A 19,184-nucleotide genomic window follows, 5' to 3' on the forward strand; every position below is an offset into this window, starting at 1 on the left:
GTGTTGTGTTTGCAGGAATATGGAGCAGTGTTTTCTCCCTGAGTCTGACTCAGCTTTGGAGTCGCATCACTGGAGTGATCCCATCCTGGGCCAGCAAGATTGGGGAAGAAGTGAACCAGACAGGTAAGAGGATTCCCTGTGAAGCTTCTCAAAAGTTTGGTTGCCTTTTAGCTGTATTAATGAGCATAAAGATCCTAGTTCTTTGTTCAGACCCACAAAAATTTTACCTTTTGGGGGTACAGTGGCTAGTCACTGGGTCAGTATATCATCCTCCCTTATCTGTAGACACAGATGACAAATCATCAACGTCAGACACACTTCAGGCCAGCCCTAAGACTGACTTGGCAAAAAAGCTGAGCATCTTTCTGTCCAGCCGCCCCATTATCAGCCAAGTGTTCAACTTCCTTAGAGGCTTCCACCTGCACAGGAACTACAGTGAGAACTGTGACTTCACCACATGGAAAGGTCAGAACATCATTTATGCTGTCAAGTTTAGCCTAATTAGTACAATTCCTCTCTTGAATCAGTTTCATCAACCTGGGAAAGGATTAATTATAAAGTAGACTTTCTGCAGACACACATCCAGATGCCTTCCCAAACTCCCTGACACCAGCAGACGCCACACTTGGCCTGGTGGATACTGCTTTTGTCATCAAGTCAGGATTCCCTCCTGTGTTACGCTGTAACAGACGCGCGGACGTCATTCTGTCCCTGAACTACGCTTGGGACCCGGACCACTTCAAGGTGAGGAAGACCACAAAGATAATGTCAGATTACGAGGAGAATAGGATTAAATGTGATTCTGTTGTTTCTGTTTGTGTCCAATAGGTCATTAAGCAAACTCAGGAGTACTGCGCTGAACGCAAGATTCTTTTTCCAAAGATCGATTATAAGAAGCTGGAGTCCGAGCCGATTAGGGAAGTTTATGTGTTTGAGGATAAAGAGAATCCAGATGTTCCCATAGTGATCCACTTTCCCTTGGTCAATGTCTCATTCAAGCAGTTCAAGTCTCCTGGTGAGTACTACCATCTGTAACCTGTAAGTTGGTGTTATTAAAGGGATAGTTCACCCCAAAATTAAAATTCTAGCATTTACTCACCAAAAAGTAAATTTGAGAAATATTCCAACAGTTTTGTCCATGCAGTGATAGTCAATGGGATCCAAAACAGTGGACCCTATTGACTTTCATTGTATGAACAAAAAGCACTGAGGCATTTTGATATTCTGTGACCTGCAGAAGAAATAGTCATACAGGTTTTGAATGTCATAAGAGTGCATAAATGTTGGCAAATAATTTTCATTTTTGGTTGAACTATTGCTTTAAGAATCTTAGACATTCTCCTTTTGCATGAAGATATACAGAAGATTACAAGGTGTATTTATATTAACTAATTGTGTGTGTGTGTTTGTGTGGCAGGAGTGAAGAGAGGGGGTAAGGCGGAGCTGGAGGAAGGAGATTTTGATATTGACTTCACTAGTATGTTCTGTCCATTCGCCACTCACAACCTAACATACCAACCTGAGGATTTCCAGAAGCTGACCAACCTCACCACCTACAACATTCTGAACAACACGGATGTCATTTTAAACGCGCTGAATAAAGCACTGAAGAGAAACATGGAGAGAATTCCTGTCACAAAGGTGTCAAAATTCTGATTTGATGTTGAGAAGAGAAGTTAAAGCTGACAGCAGGAGCAACTGGAGAGTGATTTTTGTCTATTTTACTTCACCCAAAAATGTCATTGTTCATCACCCTCATATTGTTCCAAAACTGATCAGATCAGTGTTAATACAATCTACTCTTAAAAACAAAAGTGAGGGGGACCAGGAACTGTCAAGCTCACTAAATGACATACTGCATAATACAAAAGTCCATAACAGTAGTCCAAATGATGCCATACTTGCCACTTCCAAGTGTTTTGAAGTCATAAGATAGCTTTGTCTGAAGGACAGCCCAACATTCAAGTTTATAAAAGTATTCACCAAAATCCGTCTCCTCTGTCATAGCTCTCTGATCTCATTTGTGTTATTTCAATATACGTATATTCTAAATTGGATGAACATGAATGTGAGTAAATGATGTAAATCACAGATTTTTCATTCATTGGTGAAATATTTTTTCACACTTGTTATTCAACTAGAGATTTTATATTTGTAGTTAAACGGATGTTAAATGTGTGCACTACTGTTCAAAAGTTTGGAGATTAAAAAAACCTTATGCTCACCAAACTGCATTTATTTTATATTTTCAAATATAATTGAAAATAGCTGTTTTCTACTTTAATTAGATTAATTTCTACTAGTAATTAAAGTTGTTCAAAAAAGTGCAATAAACTTACTTGGCTGTGGTTACTTTGTTGGTTTTAATGTTGGCACTACTTTTTTTTTTTTAATTTAAAAAATTAAGGCAGCCATTTTCAACAAACATTTTTAGTAGTTTAAGACCACTACTATGGCAACCAAAACAAATATCGATTTATTAATTAAAAGGTTAATGTTATTTTATTTGCAGACATCACTAGTGTACAATGATTTTTGATTAGCTAATTAAGCACAAAAGTTGTATTCCAAATACATGGCAGTTTCTTCTGGCCATGATTAATTTAGCTGGAGAGAGAATTATTTTATTTTATTTTATTTTTTTTCTATGGTTCCCAGTTGTTTTCCTATAAAGCGTCATCGGGGTGTGTGCCATATCTATGTACTGCCGGTCTATGATATCAATAAATAGTTTCAGTATAACACTGTAGGATCCTAGAATCTTCCCTTTACAGGGGCATGAATGAATGTCAACTTTACAAACAAACCATACTAAAGCAAGCATCAACAGCCAATAAATTAATGTGTTACTAAAGATTTTGATAAAAAGCATTCTTGTGGAGTTGAATGATAGGGCCTTATCTCGTAATCCAAATATGATTGAGTTTCTACCCCCAAAACACCCGCCTGCTCTGGATCTGATGTGAATATAGATGTGCTGATTCCATATGCAGATTATTAGATTATCATTCTGTCGTCAAGAAAATGTTATTTTATAACTTTTTTCTTTGCATTGTATGGGAGCATTTCATGTACATAATTTTGTGATAAGCAAAAACATGCATAAGGTTTACAAGGAAACAAAGCAACGTTAATGTTTATAATGGCTCAATTTTCTCAGATTAGACCTTGAATCAGAAGGAATGTAATGATTACAGAGCATTTGAATGAAAGAGGGCAAGGCTGGTATTTATGAGCATGGGAGGGTTTTCATAAACACACTTCCTTATAACTGAAATCTTAGTTTTTTTTTTAAAGTATTATAAGCCTTCAGGGTGTGTCACCTTCATTTTCATAATCAAAGACAGTTCACATCAAACGCAATGTTGTATGTAATGTTGGCATGTAGTCATTGATTTATTTTAGCAAGCTGTGCTCTCATTTCAACATTATAGAGATGGAGGATGATTGCAAACAGTGGGAGGAGGATTTTTGATTCCACCCTCAACACTTTAAACACCTGTTGTATCAGGGTGCGAAGGGCTGGAGATAAACAAGTTTCACAGGTTTTCTGTGTTATATTTCACTTTGACTAGTGAGATCTTCATTTCATCTTTTGGTTTTGAGACTTCACTGTAAGCCTGCTGAGGAGAAAACAACAATGCTGAAGGTACCTTAGCTCACAGATACTTGACTATTAACCTACTTGTTTTGTAGCATTGCTATTTTAGTTTAAAACCACAAATAGCAGCTTTGTGAACAAGCCTTAGGAGCTTGATCAAGGATCCGTTATGACAGGGATTCCCAATCAGGATTCAGGAAAGCAAGTTCTTGGGTAATAAATCTTTCTCTTTTTTGTACTTAATGTGTTAACCTATTGAGCTCCTTTTTGGAAAGAAGAAAATAGTTGCGTTTGGCAATTTATTTGGACACTTTATAAAACAGATAATTTTTTTAGTTTAATTTCTGAATCAATTTGAGAATTTGTGATTTAAAAAAGCAAGAGCAAAACACTTTAAGTTAAATTTAACACTTTTTTTTCTTATGTTAATGAATGCAATTTATATGAAAAACAATACAGTGAAATATATCAAATCAATTTATTTAGTTATTTTCAAAGATGTTTACATTTTAGTATAGCCTGGAGAGTTCACTTGAATTCACATGTTCCATGCCAATTTACATCTTCACATGTTGCTGTTACAAATTCAGATGAAAATACTGCTACGTCTGTCTAAACCAGTTTAATTTCATTGTGTTTCACAGAAAGAGTTCATGCCGTACTGGAACCTTAGATGAAGTCTGTAGTATGCAGTAAATCAAATTCAGCAAAGGCACACAAACACATAATACTGCCATCGCACCAAGACTGTGAAAAACAGTAATGCACCAAAAAGGAATGAAACGTTTCATTTCAGAGTTCACAGTGGAGTCAAGGTGAGCAAATCTGCTCAGACAGTTGCGAGAAAACTCTGACACTACTGAGGTTCCCAGCCTGAAGAGTTCACTTCAAAAGACTGAAGTGAATTCACATATTCCACACTATTTTACATCTTCATATGCTGCTGTTACAAATTCAGATGAAAATACTGCTACATCTCTACAGTTTCATTTCATTGTGCTTCACAGAAAGAGTTCATGCCGTACTGGATAGCTCACAGATATTTGACTCTGATGAATTAACCTACTTGTTTTGTAGCATTGCTATTTTAGCTGAAAACCACAAATAGCAGCTTTGTGAACAAGCCTAAGGAGCTTGATCAAGGATCCGTTATGACAGTGATTCCCAACCAGGGATAGCAAGTTCTTGGGAGTACTTGGAAAGATTTTGTTTTTTGTTTGATAAGCAAAAATAATGAATCTCTCTTTTTTTTTTGTACTTAATGTGTTAACTTATTCAGCTCCTTTTAAGAAAGACGAAGAGAGTTGGGTTTGACATTTATTTTACTCACACAGATATTTTTAGATAGTTTAATTTGATAAATTAATTTGAGAATTTGTGATTTAAAAAAGGAAGAGCAGAATATTTGAAGTTAAATTTAAAATGTAAATTTTTTTTTAATGAAAAACTACACTGAAATTTATTTTCAAAGATTTTTAAATTTTTAAATGTTCTTCTATATTATATATAGAACTATATTATACTATATATATATATATATATATATATATATATATGTTAAGTATAGCCTGAAGAGTTCACTTCAAAAGACTGAAGTGAATTCACATATTCCACACTATTTTACATCTTCATATGCTGCTGTTACAAATTCAGATGAAAATACTGCTACATCTCTACAGTTTCATTTCATTGTGCTTCACAGAAAGAGTTCATGCTGTACTGGAACCTCAGTGTCACAGTGCTGCAGGGAAAATTCAGTCGGTCGTATGACCTTTGTGAGTCCATCAGCCCTCAAAAACATTGTGACTTGGGGTGAAATATTGATAAAAATGCTTTTGATTTACTGAACACTACATACTCCACATAACAAGTGCTTAGTGTGCTCTGATTTTGCTCTCTCTCCAGTGTCTAAATGTGACTGCTACGTCGTCTTAAAGTTACCCACGGCCTGTGCCTGCTGCCATCGCACCAAAACTGTGAAAAACAGTGATGCACCAAAATGGAATGAAACATTTCGTTTCAGAGTGTACAGCGGTGTCAAGGTGAGCAAATCTGTTCAGATGGTTGCAACTTGCAAGAAAACTCACACTTATTACTGAGGGTTTTCTTGACTGAAAGGTTTTGTTGCAACTGTGCCTTGCCCTTCCAATCTCAGCTGACAGCATGAAGACGAAGAGAGTTGGGTTTGACATTTATTTTACTCACACAGATATTTTTAGATAGTTTAATTTGATAAATTAATTTGAGAATTTGTGATTTAAAAAAGGAAGAGCAGAATATTTGAAGTTAAATTTAAAATGTAAATTTTTTTTTAATGAAAAACTACACTGAAATTTATTTTCAAAGATTTTTAAATTTTTAAATGTTCTTCTATATTATATATAGAACTATATTATACTATATATATATATATATATATATATATATATATGTTAAGTATAGCCTGAAGAGTTCACTTCAAAAGACTGAAGTGAATTCACATATTCCACACTATTTTACATCTTCATATGCTGCTGTTACAAATTCAGATGAAAATACTGCTACATCTCTACAGTTTCATTTCATTGTGCTTCACAGAAAGAGTTCATGCCGTACTGGAACCTCAGTGTCACAGTGCTGCAGGGAAAATTCAGTCGGTCGTATGACCTTTGTGAGTCCATCAGCCCTCAAAAACATTGTGACTTGGGGTGAAATATTGATAAAAATGCTTTTGATTTACTGAACACTACATACTCCACATAACAAGTGCTTAGTGTGCTCTGATTTTGCTCTCTCTCCAGTGTCTAAATGTGACTGCTACGTCGTCTTAAAGTTACCCACGGCCTGTGCCTGCTGCCATCGCACCAAAACTGTGAAAAACAGTGATGCACCAAAATGGAATGAAACATTTCGTTTCAGAGTGTACAGCGGTGTCAAGGTGAGCAAATCTGTTCAGATGGTTGCAACTTGCAAGAAAACTCACACTTATTACTGAGGGTTTTCTTGACTGAAAGGTTTTGTTGCAACTGTGCCTTGCCCTTCCAATCTCAGCTGACAGCATGAAGTGATTCTCCACCCTTGTTCTTGAATAAGTGATGAATGATATGTTGGTGATGTCACTAACATTCAAATGCTGGTATAACAGCGAAGCAATTCTATATGAATAATATGTATAATTATTTAATCCCCAAAATATTAATCAAAACACTTGCTAACTTGTCAGCCAATGACTAAATTTGTTCCATTGCCCTGGTAAATAAGTTAATAATAATTATTAATTTATAATAATAATTAAGCACAAAATGACAAGGAAGTTTTTCCTTTTGTTGCATACTGTCAGAATTGTCCCACGTATATTATTTGTCAGAATTCTCATCCATTAATGATTTTATTAGTTTTTTTGCTTTTCTAAAGTAATAACATTTATAATTTTCTTTTTATAAGATTTAGTAATTAAGTATGTGAACTTGAGTAAAAGTGCTAGTTGCAATACATGTGAAATGATGGGTTTGCTAAGCATGACTTAAAGTTTCCTTTTAATGTTCGACGAATGAATAGAATAAGGCCACTTCGTTGTACCCAGTTTTTGAAATTGCTTACTGCATTTATAGGGTGAACCATTTGCTGATTGTTAAGACTTTAACAGAAGTTATGACCATAATTCATGCAAAGCATCACAGGGTGTAGGAAAAAGTGTAGAGCAACAGAGGGAGAGCTTTTGATCTAAAATAAACTCACCGCTATGTTATTGTCTCTTCAGAACATTCTGGAATTCCACATATTTGATGCTGACAAGTTAACGAAAGATGACTACTGCTCCACCATCCTATTCGACGTCAATAACCTCACACCTGGACAAAAACAAACAAAATGCTTCATTACAGATGATAAGGTAGATGAAAATATCATTGATTAAATTATTAAATTGTACATAGTCTTTAAAGTAAAAGCCTTTGGTGTCCATTACTTTAAATCAGTGTATGAAAGTCAAGCATAACAAATATAGACTGATATAGTCCTATCCATCTGTCTGATTGTGATGAACTTATTTTCCTGAAAAAGAGTGAGCTGTGGGTGGAGTTTGAGATGACCGTGAGGTGAGTGAGAATGTTATTAATCGAAAACAATAATGGTGGCATTATTAACCATGTAATGCACATTAGTTAGTGATAGTCCTCTTCCTCCTTATAAAAAAATCATCACTATTACTGTACATCAGACTGAACTAATCTGTCACTTTATCTCTTCTTTTTCAAGCTCTGAGAAGCCTGAACCGTACTTCTCTAATGGAGTGCTGATGGTAAGAGTTTTGTATATTAAAAAGAACAGGTTATAAATGATTGTGGTATTTTATTGATATTCATCTAACATTACATTTCAGTATAAGCTTAACCCACTTACACGTATTAAAATAAGTAATAGATGTACACATTGTATTCAGTAAAAACGTCTGCGTCTTTCATTTGATAAATCTCAGTACTGTACTGACTGTACAGTATATTTTACACATACAGTATGTTAAAATCTTTAGCAGTATCATAAGGGTCAAGTTCAGGCTTCCATAAAACAAAACTGACTGTACTTTGGAAATATTTGTTAAACAAACACACACACACAAAAAAAAAAACACTAAATTTTTCCCTCATTTTTAGGCAGGTCTATTCTGTGCACTGGATGTTAAGGTGAAAAAGCGTCTAAGGACTCATGGTAAACAGAAGAATTTTCTGGTTTTAAACATAATTATATCCATAAATCTCTACTTTTCCCAAGTTAACCTCCTCAGTGATATATGTAAATGCATATGAGGCTTATTAATAACCACTGAAATCATGAGAAAATTATAATACATATTTTAGTGATTTTTCCATTCCATAAGTATACTTAAAGCTTGGGTAGGCAGTTTCTCCAACTACTAGTGTCATCTAGCGGAACTACAAATATAAAGCATGTTTTCCAAAGTATTCTATATTCTTTGATGTTTTCAAACAACCTTTGCAAAAACGCCCCTTTCGCGCGTCAAGCTTCCCCTCCAACTCAAACATCACAAACACAGCTCTTTATGGGTCTAAAAAAGTGAAGACATATGTCAACCGGTAAAAGTAGACTACTGTCAATAAAAGCTCCAACAAATTAGGAATACTTTTAACTTGAAGTTTAGCTTAACGTTACCTGTCGAGAAGAAACTCCGCAAGTTCGTTGCATCGATTGAACCAGTATTCAACATTGGTTTATCGGGTTGTCTGTCTTTATGTATTTTGACATGTCTTCAAATTTTGCTTGCACTTCTGTAAAGGAATCATTCATTTTCCCACACCGGTTAAACGCCCTCTGGTTCCAGCTGTTACAGTAGCCACGCCCCGAACTCGGACCGAATACAATGATTGGACGAATCATTTAGGGTCCTGAGCTTTCCACAGAAGAACACCACTTTAATTATTGATTGCTATCAGGATGTGAAGAGACTTATGACAAAAAAGACGTTTCTGGAAAATACTGCCTACCCTTGCTTTAACAGTAAATACCTATTCTACAATGCAATAAAAATAAGTTTTTAATTTTATATAAATAGGACCTTGTTCATTTTTAAATGTGTTGCATTAAGAACAGAGAAAAAAGTGATATGTTTCTCAGTGTTTACCTCAGCTGAGAAGGACATGATGTTAAAACTGCGAGGCGCATATAAGGAAGACTGTTTGATCCCAGGCTCTGAGGAAAACCCCAGCTGCTCACAGACTATTCGCTACTACATAAACCGAGACCTGGAGACTGAGTTTAGTCTCATCCCACCAAAAGTGTGTCATTGATTAAACTGATGATTTTTTTACCTAATCAATTTATCAAGCATGCATATCACTGACAGCTGAGAGTGTGTCATGCTTGTTTATTTGTTTGCATGTTTGTTGCTTGTCCAGGCTGGGGCAGAAGTGGACGGGAGAAATCCAAAGACTGCAGACATTCTGTCATCAGTCCCTATGAAACCGTTACCAGTCAAACCGCAGATTAAACTCTGCATGCCTGTTGGACAGGTGGGTACTAGTAAAATCTAATTTGAATGGCAGGCAGTGCTGGGTAAGTAAAAAGTTTTAAAATATTCATAATCAGATTACAGTTACTTTTTTATGGATTACTTGATTACAAATTATTCACTCAATGGCAGTAAATTATTCATCATTTTTCTTTTAAATTTTACTTAAAAAAATTCTACTGTGTGTCAAATTGAATACAGTGAGTATTCACAATATATAATGGCCATGTAAATGACATGTAAATGAATTTTTAATCCATGCATCTGAATTCAGGGACAAACGCACCTCTCAGTCAATTATACCATGTATGAGATAATAATTACTAAACAATGCTGATGTATAACTGACAAAAATATTTAAAACCTGAAAGAATTTGACCATGTCATTGCTGTTTTCATGCTTATTAATATTTGTTCATGTGATCGGGATTCCCAAACTTCTTTGTCAGTCAAACCACTCTGACCTATATTTACTTGGAAGCCTCCCTGAGATTTAAAGTTAATATTTTAATAATTTAAAAACACATTCATGTTATCTGATGTTGGTTAATGGTGATATATTTTATTTCTCTTAGTTTTTTTTTATAACAATAAGCCCATATAAATCGATAAACACGTTAGGTCAAAAGCAATGTAAAAGTAATCAGAATAAAAGACCTAAAATGAGTAATCTAGATTACATTACTAACTACAGTTTTCATCATGTAATTTGTAACAGACTACAGTTTGTAAGTAATCGACCCAGCACTGGTGGCAGACATGTAATTTTTTTTTTTTTTCAATATAAAAATAAAACCTAACTAACTGCAACTCTTTTAGGGTGAAGTGGATCTGCAACTAAGCACAGAGGGCCGGTAAACAATTTGAATGGCTTATCTCTAATTAGTTCAGGAACAGTTTAAAGAAACTACTTTGGCATGTAATCCATCAGCCAAACCTGAATGATTTTAATTGTGTAATTGATCATAGTTAAATGAGACAAAGCACTGTAAACCAGTCAGATTCCATTCATCTCTCAAAATAATCGTGTGTGTGTGTGTGTGTGTGTGTGTGTGTGTTTTGAAGCTCTGACGAAAAGTTGGATATGCGTCTGGATTTTGATATTCCAATGGAAGAAAAGAATTTTCTGGTGAAGAGACAAAAAGTCGTTTCACAAGCTCTTCAGAAAGCTTTGAATCTCAGCTCTGCACCTGAGCCCAGCAAGGCAAGAAAACAAACACAAACTTGAGTATTTGCACATTCAACAGACACTTCCTGGCAGTGTCACCTGACATGCAGTTTTACTATTGTTCACATCAATTTTAATATATATAATAATTTTCATTTGAATTTAAAATGATGATAAGAAATACCATTTTGCAATATTAACCAGCATAACAGACTGTTTTGTACAGTTAATAATAACAGATAACACAGGAAGCAGATAACACTGTAAGCTTTGCAATTTCAACTAATAAATTGGCAGCGGCAGCTCTTATGATAAAAATAAGGTGGATATGGCATGTCTTGTTCCAACAGATAATGCTTGTTTGATTAATTGATGAAAAATATATATACTTATAAGATTGATGTGACTTCTCAGGTCCCATTGGTGGCTGTGGTGTGTTCTGGCGGCGGGACCAGAGCGATGTGTGGCACATTTGGAGGCCTAAGAGCTCTGCAGAAACTCCAGCTTCTTGATACAGTCAGCTACATCACAGGGGTTTCTGGCTCCACCTGGTGAGTATAAGGAGCACTACAGGCCTGTCCATTTCCAAATCAGTGCTTCATCAGGCTTTGCTTCAAAACCCAGATTTTACATTAGATATGTCATTAAACATCAAACTTTCTTTCATTGTCTCATAGGACTATGGCTTCTCTTTATGATGAGGAGACCACAAAGACATAGCAGATTATGAGGAGAATGATCTTGAAGAAAATAAGATTCTGTTGTTTCTGTGTGTGTCTATAGGTCATAAAGCAAACTCAGGAGTACTGTGGCACTACAAAGAGAAGATGGAAGAGAGAGAGAAAGAAGGACTACTTGTGTCTCTTATTGACATGTGGGGTCTGGCTATAGAATACCTCATCCAAGGGAAGGTACTAAATACCCTTGATATCACAGAAACAAAATACATTTTTAGCATAAAATGCAAATAAATGGCTACCATTAGAAGTTTAGAAGAAATTCATAAATAATTTTCTTACTCAGAAAAAAATGGGAACACTATCTGACCAGCAGATGGCACTATCAAAGGGCCAGAACCCTCTTCCCATCTACACAGCTCTCAACATGAAAAATAGTAAGACAGGATGTACCATAGAGACTGGTAAGAATTGATTTGAATTTACTTTGGCTGGTTTAGTTTGCCTGCTACTTCCTGTCTTACAAGATTAGGGTCCATTACGGTTAATAAGTTAATTATGTTTGTTCCTCAACGTATCAATTCTCTGTATTGAGAGCAACTAAAAGTGCTTACTGTAGATATGTTGTCCATGTTTCTCTTTGTTCTTTTCTCCTTCAGAATGGTGTGAGTTCACCCCATATGAGGTGGGATTTACCAAGTATGGTGTCTTCATACCTGCACAGAACTTTGGGAGTGAATATTACCTCGGCCACATGGTCAAGAAACTCCCAGAATCTGGAATTTACTCTCTATTGGGTAAATATATTTAAATACTCCAAAGGCTAATTAATGGTAAACAATTTTAAGTTAGAGATAGTGATTGGTTGTATTCAAAATGTTAGTCAAAATGTGTTGTGTTTGCAGGAATATGGAGCAGTGTTTTCTCCCTGAGTCTGACTCAGCTTTGGAGTCGCATCACTGGAGTGATCCCATCCTGGGCCAGCAAGATTGGGGAAGAAGTGAACCAGACAGGTAAGAGGATTCCCTGTGAAGCTTCTCAAAAGTTTGGTTGCCTTTTAGCTGTATTAATGAGCATAAAGATCCTAGTTCTTTGTTCAGACCCACAAAAATTTTACCTTTTGGGGGTACAGTGGCTAGTCACTGGGTCAGTATATCATCCTCCCTTATCTGTAGACACAGATGACAAATCATCAACGTCAGACACACTTCAGGCCAGCCCTAAGACTGACTTGGCAAAAAAGCTGAGCATCTTTCTGTCCAGCCGCCCCATTATCAGCCAAGTGTTCAACTTCCTTAGAGGCTTCCACCTGCACAGGAACTACAGTGAGAACTGTGACTTCACCACATGGAAAGGTCAGAACATCATTTATGCTGTCAAGTTTAGCCTAATTAGTACCATTGATTCCGTTTTATCAACCTAGGAAATGACTAATTATAAAGTGGACTTTCTGCAGACACACATCCAGATGCCTTCCCAAACTCCCTGACACCAGCAGATGCCACACTTGGCCTGGTTGACTCTGCTTTTGTCATCAAGTCAGGATTCCCTCCTGTGTTACGCTGTAACAGACGCGCGGACGTCATTCTGTCCCTGAACTACGCTTGGGACCCGGACCACTTCAAGGTGAGGAAGACCACAAAGATAATGTCAGATTACGAGGAGAATAGGATTAAATGTGATTCTGTTGTTTCTGTTTGTGTCCAATAGGTCATTAAGCAAACTCAGGAGTACTGCGCTGAACGCAAGATTCCATTTCCAAAGACTGATTATAAGAAGCTGGAGTCCGAGCCGATTAGGGAAGTTTATGTGTTTGAGGATAAAGAGAATCCAGATGTTCCCATAGTGATCCACTTTCCCTTGGTCAATGTCTCATTCAAGCAGTTCAAGTCTCCTGGTGAGTACCGCCATCTGTAACCTTTAGTATGACCATCATTTTGAAGAATGTTTAACCTGTTTTGTCCATGTAGTGATTGTGAGTGTGATCCAAAACATAATTGAGAAAGTCATACAAGTTTTGAACAACATGAGGGTGTGTATAAATGATGGCAAAGGATATTAATTTTTGGGTGAAATATTCCTGAAAGATGTTTAGATGGAGATTCAGCTTTTGCATAAAGATACTACTATTTTGAAGGTTTTTTATAAGGACAATAATTGTTGGGTCCGAGTCCACCTCGACCTCGAGACCACCTGAGTCCGAATCAAGTTTGAGCAGGAGATGCTTATTAATATCTTTATCTTAATTTTATGTTGTTTCTTATCTTTTATGTTTCCCATTACATATGATGTGGATGAAAAAATGTCCAAAAAAGGAGGAGTCAAATTTGAGTACAACTTTATCAATTAAATTGTTTTGTCAACCTTATATCAACTAAAAGCAATTGTGTGTGTGTGTGTGTATGTTTGTGTGGCAGGAGTAAAGAGAGAGGGTAAGGCGGAGCTGAAGGAAGGAGATTTTGATATTGACTTCACCAGTTTGTTAAGTCCATTCTCCACTCTCAACCTTACATACCAACCTGAGGATTTCCAGAAGCTGACCAACCTCACCACCTACAACATTCTGAACAACACAGATGTCATTTTAAACACGCTGAACAAAGCACTGAAGAGAAACATGGAGAGAATTCCTGTCACAAAGGCGTCAAAATTCTGATTTGATGTTGACACCGGAAGTTAAGGCTGACAGCAGGAGCGATTGGAGAGTGATTTTTGTCTATATTTAACTAAAAGGATTCATTAAAGGGATAGTTCACCCAAAAATGTCATCATTCATCACCCTCATATTGTTCCAAAATTGTGTGATTTCCTTTGTTTTTGTAGATCAATCTATTCTTTTCTGTTCTATAACAATGAAAGTGAAGGGTGACTAGGGACTGTCAAGCTCAGAAAATGACACAAAGCTTTAAAAAAAGTGTTAGTTAAATGTGTACACTACCATTCAAAGGTTTTTTTTTTTCTCTCTCATTTATTTAATCAATATATAAAAAATGAAAATTTACAATTTAAAATAAGTGTTTTCCTCTATAATACAGTATATTTTAAAATGTAATTTATTTCTCTACATTGCCAAATGAAATATGGACACTGGCTAAAAGCTGTTGAGTCATTTGGTTTCCATTACACATATTCTGACTTATGCTGAGAGATTCATTCTCTGACTCTGAGCATGAGTGTTGCTGCAATGCCTTTTTCAAAAAAAAAAAAGCCAAAGAGAAAATAATTCTGACATCATGTGAAGTCAGACTGACGATGCAACTCACATGATTTCACACCTAGAGCTGAGATATTTTTTAAAGAGGAATTTATTTTTATTTTTATTTTATATATATTTTTTTTATTTATTTTTTTTAATATTTTTTATATATTTTTTTTTAACAAGACTTTCATATAAAAATCCACCACAGAAGTCTGGGAAATATTACAACACAAATATGACACTTTCTAAACAAACACTAAAGCTGTAATCTAAATGAGCTATGAGACTGTAGTAAAATGTATTTTAATGCTAAAAAGATGAAAGAAAAACAATACAAAAGGCAAAGTTTATTTAAGCAAACAGCAGAGGACAAAAAGACGAAAAAAAAAAAAATCTAAACAGAAGCCATGAGATTTATTTGTTTTTTCCTGTGGGAAAATTATGATCAAAGAAGCTTTGATTGAACAGATCTTGAATATCTCACACAATACATGTCCAAGTTTGTTTCATGTTTAGATTAAAAGGAAATAGCTAACTATTTTCCCAACAGCAATTTGTGATGATAGAAAAACAAACAACTCTTCACTAGTTGATCAAAACATGCATTTATCTAAATCAGAGCCATGTGAGCACTGAATGGATTTGAATTTGAGTTGGAGCATCATCTGAGTTTTGTTGTGTTTGGAAATAGCAGTGGTGTTTGCAGTAATCCAGCTTCATTACAAAAAATGTACTTAATCAGTATTGTTGCCTTGTTTTTTAATAATATTCTCCCACTTTTAAAATTGCATAAGACATTACAAATTGTTTTCAGAGAACATATATTGAACTTTAAAAAAAAAAAATGTATACATTAGCAATGTTTCCTTTCTTTCTTTCTTGTTTAAAACATACATCTGTTGAAATGTAGTGAGGTTTAGGATTAGGTTTTGGGTCAGTAAGAGTTTTTTTTTGTTGAGAAATTAATACATTTTATTTGGCAAGGATGCATTAATTTGTTTAAAACATTGACATTACAGACATTTATAATGTCACAAAGGATTTCTAATTCAAATAAATGCTGTTCTTTTGTGCTTTCTATTCAATGAAGAATCCTGAAAAAAATTATCACTGTTTCCACAATAAATGTAAGTAAAAATTCCTGTTCGCTGCGGGGCCCGGTGCGGCCGCACCAGTTGAAAACCCCTAAGGACGGCCGTGTATATTCAAATTCAGTTCAATTTCAGTTTGCGTTCTCTGAATATATTTTAAAAAATATATCTCTATATAACATTGCATACAACTTTTAATTAAACTACTGGAAATTAATTTACTGGAAAACAAGGTGAACAAACTGATCAAAATAATGACTGTTCATTGCTGTTGACTTGCACAACAATAATGAACATCCGTTCATGACTTTATTCAGGTTGCTGGATAAATTATGGAAATGCATGCATGCATAATATTTTAAACAGCAGGGTTACCATGCTCTGATAGTAATAATCAAGCATTTAATTTAACGTAGGACCGAATTATTATACCATTATTAACCCAAGACCCAGTTTTGTGGTTCCTTTTCAAGACAGTTCAGAATTACACTGAGGTCAATAAAGCAGATTTGTACACAAAAGTTGACAAAAAGAGAGAGTCTGAACAGTGGAAAGTATTGTGAAGTCATAAAATGCTGTGTGGATTTCTCACCCATGAACAGGGGGTCATTTTCTGTTCCACAACTCATCTCTCTTCCACAGCGGTGGCGTTTTGTGTGGACAGGAAAAAGTGATTTTGGTTTGAGATGAGCATTTGGCCTCCTGGCCTTCTGGTTTGATGGAAAACTGCAGCTGATGGGAAACAGTTATGATGACTGGAGTCTGTGGGGAACGAACGCTATGTCTCGTCTGAGGATGGAACCACAAGAATGAAGAAAGAATGGAAATGAAGACTAATGAGGTGGTGGATGTGGGGTTGGGTGAGAGAAATGAAAGTAGTGGGATGGTAAAAACAAGTGTTTTTAAAAAAGGAAGATGGGGAAGGGAATGGAGATCTCAAGAGAGGGAGGGTCAAAAGCGAATGTGTGGTGTCCTTATTCTCAACCTGGACCTCAGCATGAACTGACAGTCAAAGTCAGAGGGGTTATTGCTCTCTAGAACACAGACATCTCTGTTGAACTTTCAACTTCTCAGTGCTCAATGCATCTGCAACTGTTCTTTCATATATTCCCCAAATAAGGACATTTCATGCTTAGCAGAAATGTGGGATCTGACATCTCACAGATGGGATGCATCCTGGTATAGACTGTGTGGAACAAAATGTGAGACTATAAATCCAAATCATAAACAGTGAAAATTAGCTGTGTTAAAGATGATAGATTGTTTTATGTTTTTGCTAACTGATAATTTAATGTCCCCTCTCTCTCTGAAAACAAGGAAATGCTGTTTACATTTCTGAAGCAAAAGGTTTTGTGCCAAGTCCTTGCTCTTCCCATAGGCAAATATGTACATACATTACATTTCTACAGTGGCGGATTTAGGTATGGGCGACGGTCGCCGTGATTTTGCCAAGTAAGACATGTTCTTTTTGTTGATCCTGGATCAACATAACTGTCCAAAAATATAGACTTAACCCAATCCCTACCCCTAAACCTAACCCTACCCATAATTTATTCCTAAAAACAGTGTGAAATGATAGCTGATTAACAAGGGTGTAGAAGCACCTAACCCTGATTGTAAGCCTAAAACAGATATTTCCTGAAAAGTTATATCTCAATTCTGATTGGTTGATTGGAATGTTGTTCCAGGATCAACAAGGATGTTGATCCAGGAACATGTTGCACTTGGTGAAATCACGGAAGTTACAACCAGTTGCTTTTGGGAATGTACCCCTGGTCGGGATTTGGTGTGTGCGCCCGGAAGCATAGACGGAGGGTGAACCAACTCCAGGCTAGGGATGAGCGTCTTGATACTGAAGTATCGATATATCGATACTGATGTGAATATCGAAAGTATACTAAAATAAAAAATATTGATAGTAAGGTATTTTTTTTTACCTGTGATTTTGTTCATTTAACAAGAAATTTTATGCATACAATATGCACTGAATTGGACGAATAACCTATGTTAGTGAATAATTGTGTAGGATAGAACTATTTTCCTGCTCATCTGAACACACAGAAATGCTGCAGGACAGAACCAATCAATCACAGAGAGCGTTAATTGGCTATAGGTCGTCTGTCTCATTAATGTTAATCTTACAATAAAAGAAAAAAGGGAATCACTCGCTTCTCTTGATTGAACTGCTTTTGTAGTTTTAATTTTTTCAGTTTATTTAATTTATTTGTAATGACTACACTAAAGTGATTTTTACATTTGATTATCCTATTTGTTTTTCTTACTTGAATGCTTCTGTTTAGATGTAAGATGAAAAAAGTAATGCACTAATTAAATAGTTTCTTTCTTATGTTATATTTGTTCTACTGTTTTTTCTAATTTTAATAGCAAAGACAACATAAAAATATCTATATTTTGATTATAGTAATAATTATTATTAAGAAAAGAAGTGGAAGAAAAGATGCAGCATTGCAGGTGATTTTGCTTTGGAACCTTCAGAAAACTTTTAACTCGATTTTTCTCAAAATTGACTTTGCTGACTCTATCGACTTTAAAAGGGTATAGCACAGTCATTTTTTTTGGTCAATTCCAACAAATCATACATCATTTTGAAGGTTTTTTAATGGAAATTGTGAAAATAAAAAGAACTCATTTTTGAAAATGTGCTCATTGCGACTCATTTTGCCAGCACAGGTCTATATAAACATACAGATTTATTATATATACTGTATATTGTTTTACAAAAATTTTTACATATTAATAAAATACATATTTTTTTATAAATAATGTGCAAATGTTTGACATTATCAGCCTCAGTATTACCTGTTTTAGCAGACATCATAACCCACAACATTTCTTTTACACAGCAAAGTTTCTATTCTTGCTATTGCTGAGTGCTTCTATTTTAGAAATCTTATTACGCTCATCCTTCATCCACTGCATACTTAAGATCTCCTTATAGATTCGCAATAATAGGGCCACTGTTATAATCTTTCATTTTGTGAGGTACTTCATGCGAGTATGTTTTGGATTTTTGTCTTGTTATTTCTTGCTTATCAGTACTTCCTGAATATGTTGATGGAGAATCCATTCATTCTTTCCTCCCCTCTTTTCCACAGGCTACCATATAACTCCAAAGCATAACCAACCTTCCCCCGTTCCTAGTTATTGGCATTTGGTTTTCTTCACATTCTTTTTCTTTTCATAAACCCCTAAATATTCCAGCATGTCCTTTGTATTGATGTGAGGATTATACAGTACTGTTCTTGATAAGCGTACAAGAAGTTCTATTTCCTCTGCCATATTTTATATCGACTTGAAAAATTCCGTTTTAAAGTCCATTACTTTAATTACATTACACACCACGAAAACTGCAGGCAGGAAGCATATAGATGGGCTTCCTCTGCTTTGTACGAGTCTGTTTTTCTCATCCTCTGCCAGCCTCTT

General features: G+C 35.4%; 2 protein-coding genes across 2 annotated transcripts in view; both read left to right on the forward strand.

Annotated features, from left to right (window-relative positions):
* Window positions 1–1,953, forward strand: part of LOC107717061 (cytosolic phospholipase A2 delta-like) — a 3,697-nt gene extending 1,744 nt beyond the window's left edge. Inside the window, exons 2-6 of the mRNA XM_016523703.1 lie at window positions 16–123; window positions 286–465; window positions 575–744; window positions 829–1,015; window positions 1,418–1,953. Coding sequence (XP_016379189.1) covers window positions 16–123; window positions 286–465; window positions 575–744; window positions 829–1,015; window positions 1,418–1,656 — 884 coding nt within the window. The 3' untranslated portion in view covers window positions 1,657–1,953. The remainder of the gene's footprint in view (window positions 1–15; window positions 124–285; window positions 466–574; window positions 745–828; window positions 1,016–1,417) is intronic.
* Window positions 1,954–3,565: 1,612 nt separating this feature from the next.
* LOC107717062 (cytosolic phospholipase A2 zeta-like) lies at window positions 3,566–14,160 on the forward strand. Its single transcript, XM_016523704.1, has 21 exons — window positions 3,566–3,649; window positions 6,179–6,251; window positions 6,382–6,518; window positions 7,341–7,472; window positions 7,643–7,677; window positions 7,838–7,880; window positions 8,233–8,287; window positions 9,224–9,372; window positions 9,493–9,606; window positions 10,425–10,459; window positions 10,671–10,809; window positions 11,188–11,324; window positions 11,451–11,491; window positions 11,557–11,684; window positions 11,797–11,914; window positions 12,110–12,247; window positions 12,356–12,463; window positions 12,626–12,805; window positions 12,907–13,076; window positions 13,161–13,347; window positions 13,868–14,160. The coding sequence occupies exons 1-21, from the start codon at window positions 3,641–3,643 to the stop codon at window positions 14,104–14,106; spliced, it is 2,367 nt and encodes a 788-aa protein (XP_016379190.1). The 5' UTR covers window positions 3,566–3,640; the 3' UTR covers window positions 14,107–14,160.
* Window positions 14,161–19,184: the final 5,024 nt, after the last annotated feature.

Source organism: Sinocyclocheilus rhinocerous, unplaced genomic scaffold, assembly GCF_001515625.1.
Source record: "Sinocyclocheilus rhinocerous isolate Xijiao unplaced genomic scaffold, SAMN03320098_v1.1 scaffold119, whole genome shotgun sequence".
Classification (NCBI taxonomy): Eukaryota; Metazoa; Chordata; class Actinopteri; order Cypriniformes; family Cyprinidae; genus Sinocyclocheilus; species Sinocyclocheilus rhinocerous.

What these genes read in the sequence shown, in the direction of transcription:
- LOC107717062 (XM_016523704.1), top strand. An exon ending in GAGTTTGAGATGACCGTGAG is followed by an intron (nt 7,678 to 7,837) that starts GTGAGTGAGAAT and finishes TTCTTTTTCAAG; the next exon opens with CTCTGAGAAGCCTGAACCGT. An exon ending in TGAGGAGACCACAAAGACAT is followed by an intron (nt 11,492 to 11,556) that starts AGCAGATTATGA and finishes GTGTGTCTATAG; the next exon opens with GTCATAAAGCAAACTCAGGA.